The sequence below is a fragment of the Theobroma cacao genome, chromosome 2, assembly GCF_000208745.1.
Source record: "Theobroma cacao cultivar B97-61/B2 chromosome 2, Criollo_cocoa_genome_V2, whole genome shotgun sequence".
Taxonomy (NCBI): Eukaryota; Viridiplantae; Streptophyta; class Magnoliopsida; order Malvales; family Malvaceae; genus Theobroma; species Theobroma cacao.
Genome location: NC_030851.1, coordinates 3,261,733 through 3,275,679, shown reverse-complemented (window position 1 = coordinate 3,275,679; position 13,947 = coordinate 3,261,733). Strand labels below are relative to the sequence as shown.

The 13,947-nt window shown below is 31.3% G+C and overlaps 1 protein-coding gene and 1 pseudogene across 2 annotated transcripts; both read left to right on the top strand.

Moving 5' to 3' along the window:
* LOC108660783 (putative amidase C869.01) lies at window positions 9,005-11,434 on the top strand. 2 transcript variants are annotated; one of them, XM_018115157.1, is made up of 5 exons: window positions 9,005-9,576; window positions 9,714-9,928; window positions 10,220-10,459; window positions 10,589-10,736; window positions 10,900-11,434. In XM_018115157.1, exons 1-5 carry the CDS (start codon window positions 9,391-9,393, stop codon window positions 11,293-11,295), a joined length of 1,185 nt encoding a protein of 394 aa, XP_017970646.1. In that variant the 5' UTR covers window positions 9,005-9,390; the 3' UTR covers window positions 11,296-11,434. The 2 variants fall into 2 exon arrangements, with proteins under 2 accessions (XP_017970646.1, XP_017970645.1); XM_018115156.1 differs by having other exon boundaries at window positions 10,589-10,787.
* LOC18607601 overlaps window positions 13,310-13,947 on the top strand; it is a 4,529-nt pseudogene continuing 3,891 nt past the window's right edge.

Genomic DNA, 13,947 nt, shown 5'->3' with positions numbered 1-13,947 from the left:
TAAAGAAAATCTTGAATCTTTCTTGTGAATAATCTTGATTTGAAAAGAAATCAGCAGCTTGGTTACTATTTTTACATTAATGATCGTAATGATTTTGTTTCCACTTCTCAATTTTCAAAATATAATTAATTGCAATCACTGCTTCCAAGTGAAATTTAACTGTGTTGAAGAGTTTTATCCTTATCACTTATCAAATTTGCTCTGTAATGAACTTTTAATTTCGAATAGTGCCAATAGCTTTAATGATACAATGAAGTCAACATTTAATTTCATCTTACAGTTTACAAGAGTAAACTGTTAGATATATCCGAGGGTTTACAAAATTATTCGACCTTCGAGCCTACTTTTTGCAACAAGTAAATTATAAGCAATTTGGATTCCTTTGATAGATGATGGCAACTCAAATGTTTATGATTATTTTTAGAATATAACACTTATATTGTTTTTGATTTTTCTACTTTTGTCTTATTTATTTTTGGTGTGTCAAAATGATTGGCAGCAAGCTTTTTATGTAGACTTATAAGTATCTCTTCTCAAGGATACAACCCTTTCATCAAGGCATTTTTTTGTTTTAAAGACACTTTTGCATTTTACAGGATATAACATTTGGATAAAGGTATTGTTTCAATAATCACTTTATGAAAGGACAACTATTCATTTCATAAAATATAATATTTGAGTTACAATATGAAAAGATAATTTTTTATATCCAAACTTTTGAGCTATTATGTTTTTTCAGTTGTCTCCACCTTTGAATTTATAGGTGTTTTTCCATTACGTCACTTTACCAAGAGACATAACTATTCACATAAAAATCACCTACAATCCAATTGTCACACTCTGTGATATAACCTTTAGCTACAATAGCTTTTCATATAAAGAGACAACCCTTTATTTATGAAAATACACCAATAATCCCTCACCATTTTTAAAATTTTCAAATACCAACAACTTTGGAAATCTTGTGTATAAATGAAGGTATCTTGTAGATTTGAACTTTCACGTAGTGAGTGTGATTGGTTTTAGTTTGAATTGAGTAGTTAACCAAGTATTGAATCATCGATTATTCATTTTACTAGTTGAGCCACTAAACACACACAAGCTTCTTTGCTCACTTTGTATCTAATTTTGTCAACACGTTTTTTATGGCCTTGTGTTTTGCATTCATTCATGAGTGCTTGCTAGAGTCAAACCTTTAGCTCGTAGAAGTGCCACACTTCCACTCAAATAGGTAGCCCGAATTGGAAGTACTCTGTAATTATAGTACTTCAACATTTACTTGTTATGAGTCTATTAAGAACTTTTTTTTCAATCTTACTTTATACATTATGGGAACCAAGTATTATACACGTCGAGATGGAAAATATAAATTAATGCTTGCAATCATCTATGTAGTAGAATGGTCAGTACCTAAGATTTGCAGGTCAGTCAAAAGTGTCAAGATGAGCTCCCATCATTGGAAATTTAGTTGACATGTTTGAGACCCATCCTTCTTGAGGTTTTTATTACCAAATCTTTTTTTAGACCTTTGGTAAATAGATCCATTAAATTTTCACAAGATCTCACATAACTTATAATGACTATGCCATCACTAATTCTTTGTCTTACAATGCTATATTAAAGTCTAGTATATCGACTCTTTTCATTGTATGCTTGATTATATGCCTTTAATACTGTTGTCACAATATATCAAAATTGGTGCTATTCGTTTAGGCCATAATGGAATTTTATAGAGTAAATCTTTTAACCATTTCACTTCTTAGGTGGTAGATACTAAAGTTATAAATTCAGCCACTATAGTGGAGTCTGCTTAACAAAATTGTTTCTTACAACCTTAAAAAGCAGCACCCCCACTAATTGTAAAAATCCAACTAGTTATAGAAGTATCATCTGTTTTATTTGAGTTCCAACTAGAATTTGTATACTCTTCAAAAATCGAAGGAAAACTTGAACAACAAATGCCATCATTCATTGTACTCTTTAAGTACTTTAGAACTCAATGAACAACTTTCAAATGTGCTTTATTTGGATTACTTGTAAACCAGCTGAGCATTCCAACCATAAAAGCAATGTTCGGCCTTTTTACACATCATAACATGCATTAAGCATCCCATCACCATTGTATATTCATTTTATGCTATTGGCTTGTCTTTTTTGGATGCTATTCAATCTGATGTACCATACTTCATTACAATCTTTTCAATGTAATAAGATTAAAATAATGTTAGATCATTATTGTCTCTTATTATTCTTATACTATGAATAACATCTGCCACATCCATATCTTTCATGTCAAAATTTTTTGACTTTGATCAAAACCTTTTTTTGTTTTCCAGCTGTTCCAAATTGGTACCAAAGATTAACATGTTATTTACATATAGACAAATGATACTACCTTCACCATTCTAGAACTTACTATAGACACATTTGTCAGATTAATTGATCTTATAGCCATTAGCTAGTATAGCCTCATCAAACTTTGATACCATTATTAAAGTGCTTGTTATAATCCATACAAGGACTTTACAAGCTTACGCGCATTCTTTTTTTTCTCAATTGACACCATTATACCTTAATATATAATCGGAATGTCAAATTAACACATCAATGTACATATTCATACAAGCACCGTTGTACCTTTATTGCATAATAGGAATGTCATGTTAAAGATGTTAAATATTTATGTTGCACCATTATGCCTTCGATGATAAATTTACATATTGACACCATTCTACCTTCATGTATAATAAAATGTCACATGCCCACTTATCACATGGATCTTGATGGTATTTATATATTGGCATCATTATGCTTTAATGTATAATAGGAATGCCACATGCCTATGTCTTGTGTCTTCCATCACGTGGACCTTCATCAACTTAAGATGGTTTGCTTTAGGATCTTTATTCTTTTCATCTTGTTTATGACTTCATTTTGGTTGTAACAACCTTCTTTTATTCACAGATGATTACCAAGGTCTTCGAGAGACATCTTCTCTTTCTTATACTTTAGAGTTTTCTTAATGTTTCTCAATAACGGAAGAAGTATGTTAATTATAGAAGACATAACAACAACCTCATCCATATCAAGATCATAGATGAATATAACAAAATCTTTCTTTCCAACCAATATATGTTTTCTATACATATCAAATACAATATCATACAAATCAAGTAAAGAAAGAAAATTTATCTTGTGACCTGATGAGAAACCATTTTGTCATTATCCTTGTCACCATCAAATTGGTCCAACTTTTGCTAACGAATAAAGTTTCCTCCTTCAAAATGGTCTAACTTGATGATGTTGGTATATCTCTTTTAGAGAAGCCATTGAATTCCAACACCACGAAAAATAAATTTTAAAACTGTTAGTACAAATGGGGTTTAGATAGAATTAAAAAAATCGACAAAATTGTCTTCAAGGCGAGCTTTTTAATAGACTCTATCTTTAAGACTTATTCCACCTCCAATACTCGGTATGCAAAGGGGAATAATGCAAATAGCCTTAATGAAACCAACGTCTAATTTTATCTTGCACTTTATAAGAGTAGACCGTTACATACATACAAGGGTTTATAAAGCTGTTTAGCCTTAGAGCTTATTTCTTGCAGCAAATAGATTATAAGGAATTTGGATTCCTTTGATAGATAATGAGAACTTAAGTGTTTATAATTATTTTTAGAACATAACACTTCTATTGCTTTTAATTTTTTTGCTTTTGTCTTATTTGTTTTTAGGTGTGTCAAAATAGTTGATAGCAAGTTCTTTATATAAACTTACAAGTGACTTTTTTTAAAGACACAACCCTTTCATCAAGGCACTTCTTTGTCTTAAAGACACTTTTGCATTTTACTAGATATAACTAAAGATATTGTTTCAATAATTACCTTATGAAAGAATAACTATTTGTTTCATAAGATATGACATTTGACCTACAATATGAAAAGATAACTTTTCATGTCTAAATTTTTAAATTGTGGTGTTTTTTTAATTGTCTCAAAACCTTTTGGATTTAAAAGTGTTTTTTCAACATATCACTTTATCGAGAGATATAACTATTCACTTGAGAAACCATATATAATTCAATAGTCACATTATGTCATATTATGTGATATAACCGTTAAGCTAAGATAATTTTTATATGAAAAGACAATATTTTATTTTAAAAATATACCAATATATTCTAATTTAATTTATATACTGACCTAAAGCCGTAGGCTACCAAACTAACATATATTCATCGTTGGCATTCATCAAAGTAATGTCTTGGATCAAGTAATTACACTTCCTACTACCCTTCAAATTTGACTAATAACATTTTGTGCCTAACTTAATTAAGAATAATTAAGTTGATTAAATATAAATAAATTTTGATTGATTTTTTTTAGGCTAAGATATGGTGTATATATCTAATAAAGATTTTTAAAAATGATATAAAAGCTTTCAGTCAATACTATGTAGGGGTACTACAACAAATGTTAAAAGATTGATATTTTTATAAGTCAAAGTTTTGTATTAATAATTGGGGGTTATCAAAACCGTAACCCACCAACAGGGAGTTAACAACTCTACATAGTCAGAAATGAAGTCCCCTTGTACAAAATATGTCTCACAAAACATCACATCCCCTTTCTTTACAGCATCAAAAGACAGACAGCCCTCAAACACCATAGAGGGAAATGCCCTCATACAACAGATACCCATTCTGTACAACTCGGGAAAGAAAGCTCTGAGCTCATTACAATCTTTCCCATTATCTCCTCTTAGCCGCCTCTACATACAGACCATAACATACCCATCAAGCCACTTTCCGGTTCACATAACCAATCCATCGCATCAACAGTATACCATCAGCACATAATCCTCATGAAACATCAAATTTAACCGCAGGCAGCATCACACAAAACATCATCCAGGCATTAGTAAAGGGAAAAGAAACCTTCGATATCTCCATCACCTTGCCAATGCCATTGCCACTCATGCATTTTCATAGCCATGCTAGCAGCATTTCTTGTCTTTCAATTCCAGGTTTTACCAAGTGATCAGCACACCCATTTGCCTTCTTGAGAATGTTTCTCACTGTGATAGTGCCAATTAGCTCCCTCCACTCACTCGTCCAGCTATTGGAAATCCCTTCAGTACCTCTACAGTTGTACCTGCGGGCTGCCAATTAACAAATCAAGACGCAACAACTTTGGAGTCAGTCTGAATGAGCAAGGATTTATGGCCAAACCATTCAGATTGACAAAAAAGACCTCCAATGCTGTATATACAACTCTAAGATCGGCATAATTTGAATCAACCACCTCTATAGGACTTGAGAAAATTATCAACCTATTCTTACTCTTTGGGACGACTCATTAATTTTGAAGGTTAAAGTTAAATATTTAAATCGGATCTTTTTATAAAAATTAAAAAAAAATCATTGAAAGGCTTTAGGCTTCAAATTATAAATTAAAAAAATAATTGATTTTAAATATAAAATATTAATTGTTAAAAATCATTAAATATATATTATTATTAATTGATTAAAAAAATAAATAAATAAAATAACGATCGAGATTAAACACATATAAATAAATATTTTATTAATTATTTTAATTTTTATCTATTTTTAATAAAATTAATTATATTATTGTTATAAAATTATAAGAGATTCTCAAATTTAGGACCTAAAAGTCAACGTCACTCACTCGCTATCTCTCTGTACTCTTCCTACATCTCAGGATCTGGTTTCCCTCTGGCTGCCCTATTGGCATTAAATTTGAGAAAGTTTCCGGTTGGTGGTACCCGCACCTCGATCCTTCCGTCTCCTTCCCGTGGATTGGACCACCACCCTACATACATGGTCCCCTAGGCCAAGTAGGCCTTAACCCAATAAGACGACCACAAAGCTGCCTCCCATGTCAGCAGTCCTCTCATTCTCTCCGCCTCACCCCCCCCCCCCCCCCCCCCATCAAAAGGCTGATATATAGCCAACTAATAAAATTTTTTTAAATAACTTTGACTTCAATTTCTGAAAAAATAATTGTGATTAAATAAATATTAAATAAATTTTACATTTAAATATTTAACTCATTAATTAATGCATGATCCTTCTACTTAAAGAGTAAAGTTCGAATCTTTCTCTTTTAATTATAAAAAAATATTAAATAGATTTTAATTATTTAACATTTTAAATTTATTTTAATAAATAAATATTTTATTTATTGATTATTGTAATAAAACCAATGTGCATTACAAAACATGAACTAAGGTTCAAATTTATCATTCTATTTAAGGTGATAGATAAAATTTATTTATTATAAATTTTTGAACTGTTGTAAATTTACCTTTGTATTTTTTAATTTAGTTCAAAATTGATATATATATATATATATTCTATGAGAAAATAAATGAATATTTTACAAATTAATACTCTAGCTTCTTTTTTTATTTTTAACCAAATTTAAAAAATAAAATTATTAAATTGCACATTTTAAAAAATAAGTGACAAATTTCATTCATCACTTTAAATTGAATAAATAAATTTGAATCTTACCAAAACCTAATTTATTGAATTTTATTTTTTGATGAATTAAAATTTTTCAAAACTTTATAATCAAACCAATTAAGTTAGGATCCATTCTCCTGAAAAAAAAATAAAAAACAATAATAAGTACCCTTAAACCAATTAAATTAGGTCTCAGTTGTACAACGTTCACAATGCCTTTAAAGACATTTATTTGAATAATAACTACCCTTAAAGTTAGCTAGGGATTAGCTTGGAAATATTTAGTAATTCATCAATCATCATGGCTTGGCAAAGTGTCCCTGATTGTGGAACGGGACTCAGGAGTCGCTATAACATGGCTTTTGGACCCTTATTTGAGACCATAGACTTATTTATTGCGTGGACTTAATGTATTTGTTTGATTGATTATTGTCTGGGGAGTTTTAGATGTAACGCGACGGTCTGAGTCGTTTCCTGGGTGATTTACAGTACTGCATGGCTGTTTTATGTAATGACGTTTGCTTCAAGGGTGGTGAGGAATGATAGCGGTTTTGCCACTGCCTTTTTCTGGGCATCTTTGTACGACTCTATCTCTTTGAAACATTAATAATTCACGGATTTTAAAAAAATAATAATTAATTAAGGATTAAGATTGAGAGAAAAATAAAAGAAAAGGCAAACCTTTAAAAGATTCAAACTTACTTTTGACAGTGTCACATGTCCTAATAACTATACATGTCTAGCAGAAAAGGGGTTCTTTTTGTTGATCTTAAATATCTAGAAAATTTCATACATATATGATATATCACATTATAGTAGACAAAGGGGACCAAGTTATGAGCAAAAGAAATACTAGAAGGAGGAAAAGTAGGATTGCAAAACAATAAAGCAATTCATATATAACTCAAACTCTTTTTATCTTCTGTTTAAAAGAGTTACTTTTACTTTTCCTCCTTTTAATCTGTGGACAATTGGAAATGTTATGAAAGATCATGCATAAATGGCAGATTATGCATGAGTTTAGGAGCTGAAATTTATGATCTTGATGGTGGAAAAGGATGCTTAGATAATTTGCAGCATGTATTTATTTATTTCAATAAATAAGCTAAACACTAAATTCATATCATAATTTCCAGCATGTGATTATTAAACAGATTTATACAAAACATACATATAGTATATAACATCAAATTATAATTAAAAAATTTTAATAGCCTTATTTACTGTTTTATTTTAAAAAATACTTTTTGTATGTCGCTCATGATGATCCATCCTAATCTATCTTCAATGCCCAGATCAACACATAATAGCTCCAAAAGCCATTTTCAATGGGCTTTGTTCTCGACACCATTGACCATTGCCCATGCAAGAAGGAACATTTGGTTGTTCCCATCTTGGCCAACAACAACCAAAAACTATCCTTTCACTAAACCCTTTAAGAAACAACTATTCAATCCAAATATACGTTCGCAAGCTTTTAAAAAATTATTTTTCAATGCCCCAAAGTAGATATACATTTGATGGAAAACTGCTGCCTTATCTGGTGCAGATCTATCCATCTCTATTTTAATGGTTGAGCCTTCATTTGTCTCTAAAAGCTCATCAGTATACTATCTTCATCTTCTGAACTCCTCTACATAATTATCTCACACTTCTTTCATCACTCTCAACTTGGCTCTTCTAGCCTTTGTCAGACCAATTGCCACACCTAATTGTTTTCTCACCAACACTTTAATTTATCTTGCTCTTAGGAATGACATCTTAATGATATCATCTTTCAACTTCGTAGCCAAAACCCTTACTGTCACTCACTTGTTTCTTAATTGTGGGCAAATAAATGTCCTCATCTATTAAAAATAATTTTAATATTATCTGTTTTTATTTTTATATAATTTATTATTAATTATAAATTTTATGTTATATAATTTTTTTTATATTTCTAAAAATTTATTTTAAATAAATAAAAAATAAAATTAACTTTTTTCTATTGTAAATAAAGAAATTTGTGATTAATAGAAAATTATTTATTAAATACGTAATTTTAACTAAAATTAGAACTTATATAAATTATTTTATCAAAAAATTTATCTATAAAAAGAGCTTATTAAAGTAAATTTATCAAACATATTTAACTTAATTTTAAAAATTATTACTTTTGTAAAAATTCATATTAACTTTTTTTTTCTATAAATCATATTAGCTTTTAAGTTAAAACAAAAGTAAGGACAAACAGATTCTAAAAATACTTTTAACAGAAAATCATACTCCTATATGAGAATTAATCTTACTTTAGATAATTCAAATAGTTGTATCTTGCTTTACCATACTCTTTTTTATTATTTATTGCCAGAAAGAATCAATTTAATCTAAAGAATGGACTTGTCAGACAAAGTGAAAGCCAAAACCCGAATCTCAATACAATCAAAGCTTAATTCGAAGAATAGATTAAAAAAACTTATCAACACAAATCATGGCTAATTTTTGTACCAAAAGGATGTAGGGACAAGGGTATTGCCTGCTCTCCTCCATTGTAGTCCACGCAGCACAAAAATGGCAGTCAAACCTGTTCTTCTACTCTTTTAACTGCCGATTCTACTCCCGCTCTCGGTCATCATCACGATCAAAGGTCATGATTTCACCATCGAAGAAGCCACCATAGACAGCATCCAGAGAGCCTTTGCAGAGAACAAGCTTACATCACTCCAACTGGTGGATTTTTACTTGCAGCGAATTGAGAACTTAAATCCCGAGCTTCGCAGCGTACTGGAAATCAACCCTGACGCGCGGGTTCAGGCTGAGGAGGCAGATCGAGAGAGGAGGAGCAACAACCATGGCCGTAGATCGTTAATGCATGGAGTTCCGGTGCTGCTTAAGGACACGATAGCGACGAATGATTAGATGAACACGACCACTGGATCGTACGCCCTGGTGGGTTCTGTCGTTGGTCGGGACGCGGGCGTAGTAGAAAAGCTGTGGAAAGTTTGGGCTGTCATTTTGGGGAAGGCGAGTCTATCCGAGTGGTATTCCTTTGGCGCCTTGGGTAAAATTCCTAACGGCTGGTGTCCTAGAGGCGGACAAGCCCAGGTCAGGATGTCCCTCTGTCTTAACCTGATCGCTGAACGGGCTAGCCTATACTTTGGCTTCAATTTGATTGTTAAACAAAAAAAATTCGTAGTATAGAATATGTTGCCTTTAATTTTCTTAATTTGGTGGCTTTGTAGAATCCTTATGTTGCATCGGGGGATCCGTGTGGATCAAGCAGCGGATCAGCCATTTCCGTGGCTGCCAACATGGTGAGTGTTTCACTTGGGTCAGAGACTCATGGTTCTATTCTCTGCCCATCTGACTATAACCCCGTAGTAGGTTTCAAGCCAACCGTTGGACTCACCAGCCGGGCTGGTGTTATTCCAATCTCATCCAGACAGGACACCATTGGGTATGAATTTTCTTTTCAAATGAATAATCATTTCTTTAAACCAATAAACAGGAAAACGAACCGCTGCAGAATTTGAAATACTTCATAGGAAATTAGGTAGCCTATGTACTCGGAAAAATATGAAACATCCCTAAGATTCTACTAGCAATTGCCCACTTATCTACAATAGGAAATTAGCTTTTGATTTTTACAATCAATGCATTGCACGCGAACATAATGGCATACTTATTTATAGGGTGTTGAACATTTGGACTGTGAAGTAAATAATTTTCTTTGATGATGGCCTCAAAGGCCTATAGCCAGGACAGTGTCTGATGCAGTCTACTTACTGGATGAAATTGTGGGATTTGACTCAAGAGATAGTGAAGCAACATCAGAAGCTGCTAAATTCATTCCTGATGGTGGTTATAAACAATTTCTCAACAAAGATGGGATCAGAGGAAAGAGATTGGGGGTTGTTAGACATCCATTTTTGGACTACTTAAATAGATCCATCGTTTCAACTTTTGGAAGTCACCTGGATATACTCAGGTATTTACTGTGATGCTCAGGGAGCGGTAATCCACTAATTCTGTACATTTTGTTTTAGTAGAAATACAAGTTTAATTGCACTTGAGGCAGTACTAATCAAGTTTTATTTGTTCCATTTTGAAAGTACAGAGCAAGAGGGGCAACCATAGTTGATGACCTAGAAATCGCAAATATTGATATAATATCAGATCCTGCAAGAAGTGGTGAGCTAATGCTAATGCTTGCAGAGTTCAAGAGTTCCATAAATGAATACCTAAAAGAGCTTGCAATCTCTCCTGTGAGGTCACTTGCTGACATTATTGATTTCCACCAGAATAATCCTGAGCTTGTATGCATACGTTTCTCTGATCAAATGCCAATTTTGTCTAGAAATTTATTTGGATTATGCAAGCTTGGTCAAGCTTTCCTGAATAAAAATATTTGTAACGTGTATAATGCAGGAAAAGCTTCAAGAGTACGGTCAGCACACTTTTATTGAATCAGAGAAGACAAGTGGGATTGGGGAGAAAGAAACAAAGGCAGTTGAGTATCTGGAAAAACTTTCACAGGATGGATTTGAGAAACTGATGACCGACTATAAACTGGACGCATTGGTAGCGCCTGGTATATCACTTTCCATGACTGTGCTGGCAATTGGAGGCTACCCGGGCATTACTGTCCCAGCTGGGTATCACAGCAATGGGATGCCCTCCGGGATTTGTTTTGGAGGGCTGAAGGGTACAGAACCGAAGCTAATTGAGCTTGCTTTCGCTTTTGAACAAGCTACGAGGCTGAGAAAACCTCCTTTTTCTGAATCATTTGATATAACCGGGGACTTTCTCTTTGGTACCGTCTAAACAGATTTGTTGTTTTTCCATGGAACTGCTGTGACAATTTCTTCACTAAATCATAAACATATGCTAATGCGAACTAACAGTTTCATACAGCCAAACTGTTTTACTACGTTGTTCTTTCTGATTTAAAAAGCCATTACTTCCCCTGCGCCATGAGGACCGTAACAAATCTTCCTCATTGGCATTCATCTAAGTAATGAAATTACTCTTTCTACCACTCTTCAATTTTCACTATTAACTTTTTGTGCCCAAATTAATTAAGAATAAGTAAATTTTATTGGATGAACCGAAAAAAATTGAATGTTTAACTCGTTAACATTAAATTTGTACCATAGAATATTTTTATTTTTATTTTCTCAGTTTGTACCATAGAATGTTAGATTTGTTTTGAAAAATTAAATATAAATAAATTTTGATTGATCTTTGTTTTGCTCAAGGTATGTTGTACATTTATCTAATAAATATTTTTTAAAGATGATGTAGACGCTTTTAGTCAATACTATGTAGGAGTAATATAATCAAATGTTAAATACAGTCAACTAGTATATAGTTTTAAATAAGTTTGGACTTCAATTTTTAGAAAAATAATTGTGATTAAATATGTTAAAAAGGTTCTAATTACTTAAGATTAGAGTGATAGATCAAATTTACTTACCATCAATCTTTGTATTGTTGTAATTTTATCTTTTTAAATTTTTTTAATTTAGTTCAAAATTGATATATTACATGAATAGAAAATATTTTACAAAATATTCCAACTTTTGATATTTTTAATCAAATTAAAAACGCTACAATATAATATAATTAGACTTTTCTAAATATAAGTGGTAAATTGATCCGACGCTGAATTTTAATTTTTGATGAATTAAAATTTTTCAAAACTTTATAACACAATACCTTAATCAAACCAATTAAATTAAAAGTAGGTCTCATTTTTACAAAGTCCACAACGCCTTTAAACACATTAATTGAAATGAGTGCCCTTAAAGTTAATTAGGGAGAGGAAAAACAAAAGAGAAACAAAAGAAAAAAGCACCTTTAGATCATTAACATTTCAATGATTATTTGGTGAATGAGTTAGCTCGTGTTTAATTCATTTGTAAAACCAATAATTTGAAACTGAAAATTCCTTCATTATGGTTAGAGATTAACTTATATGAAGAAAGAGAGGATTACCTCTTTTATTTAGTCTAGTCACAGAACAGCCAAAAAAAAAAACACACTAATAAACAAACATCAAACTTCATATTTTAGTATATTCATGAATGATTTTTCCTTTTTCAGAAATATTATAAGAAAAGAAATTTTATATTTAGAAATTATTTGTATATATACAGAAATGAATGAGGTATATATATATATGAGGCTTTTATTTATAATTTAACTCTAATTAATTAACAGTATTATAATCTAATTAGCTAACTAACTAATTAAAAGTATTGTATTATAACTATATTATTGAATTTGTGTAAAAATTTAAACAATATATATATATATATACATATGAACTATGTGTAAAACTATGTCTAAACTATGTTTTTTAAAAAAATTTTTACCTATTTGAGTGCTCTAAACATGACGGAAAATTGTTTAGTTTTGCCTGCTAAAGATCCAAACTAAACAGTATAAGGAAATTCACCGGAAATGAACGGCAAAGGCCCTGAGGGTTGAACTGGTCATACATGCAGTATAAGGTTCGAGGACAGCTGCACTGTGAAGATTCCTTCATGAAAAGGAGAATTAGATAATTGATTATAGTAGTGTTCCCAAGTGCTTGTGCGTTTTCTCATCTGACTTTATTTAGTTCGCCATTTGTAATTTGTCCAAGGAAGTGGTCACGACTCGCAACCTGCCTACATTAAAAATAAAAAATCTTGAATTAAACAATCAGTTAAAGCCCCCAAATGTTATCTATTTATAGGATAGGGAATTTCTAATCTAATTCAAACTGAAAACTGAGGTCTAAAATTTAGCAAGTTGTCTCAGTGAGTCAAATTCCTTCCATTGCAGCTTAGCCATGGCTGCCAATTCTTCTCTAAGGAGCTCTTCCGTCTTCCTCGTCATTCTGATTCTATCAGCAATTTTATATCGTTCATCTGGGTCTTCCACCCGTACAATGACACACTACTCATTCTCAACCAAGGAAGTGACAATAAAAGATATAAAACTAACTTTCCAGGGAAACCAAATCACTTCAAGGCAACTTGTTGAGTTCTATCTCGGAGAAATCGTCAGACTCAATGTGCTCCTTAAAGGGATCATAGAAGTGAACCCTGATGCATTGTACCAAATAACTCTATTATATAGGTAGAGTTTGGTACTTTACAATGCAATATGATTATACATAATATGATTATAAATAATATGATTGAAAGTAAAGTGATTGCAGAGAAAATAGAATTATAGTGTTCGGTATATAAGTAAACTAATGATTAAAATGCAGAGAAGATAATATTGCAGCGTTTGGTTTACAAGTACTTTATTGAAAATGTAATGTTAATTTTCAAAATTACTCCAATTTATTAAAATGCAAGTTTAATATACTTGTATTTTTATTGTTAATTTTTATATAATATCATTTCTTAAAATTTTTAATATCATATATTATTTTCATTTCTTTAATATATTTTTATATTATATATCTTTATTTAATTT

Excerpts from the sequence above, each read along its gene's own strand:
- LOC108660783 (XM_018115156.1), top strand. The coding sequence starts at position 9,391 with ATGAACACGACCACTGGATCGTACGCCCTGGTGGGTTCTGTCGTTGGT. Across the intron at positions 10,460-10,588 it reads AGTCACCTGGATATACTCAG|AGCAAGAGGGGCAACCATAG; the intron begins GTATTTACTGTG and ends TTGAAAGTACAG. Across the intron at positions 10,788-10,899 it reads ACCAGAATAATCCTGAGCTT|GAAAAGCTTCAAGAGTACGG; the intron begins GTATGCATACGT and ends TGTATAATGCAG.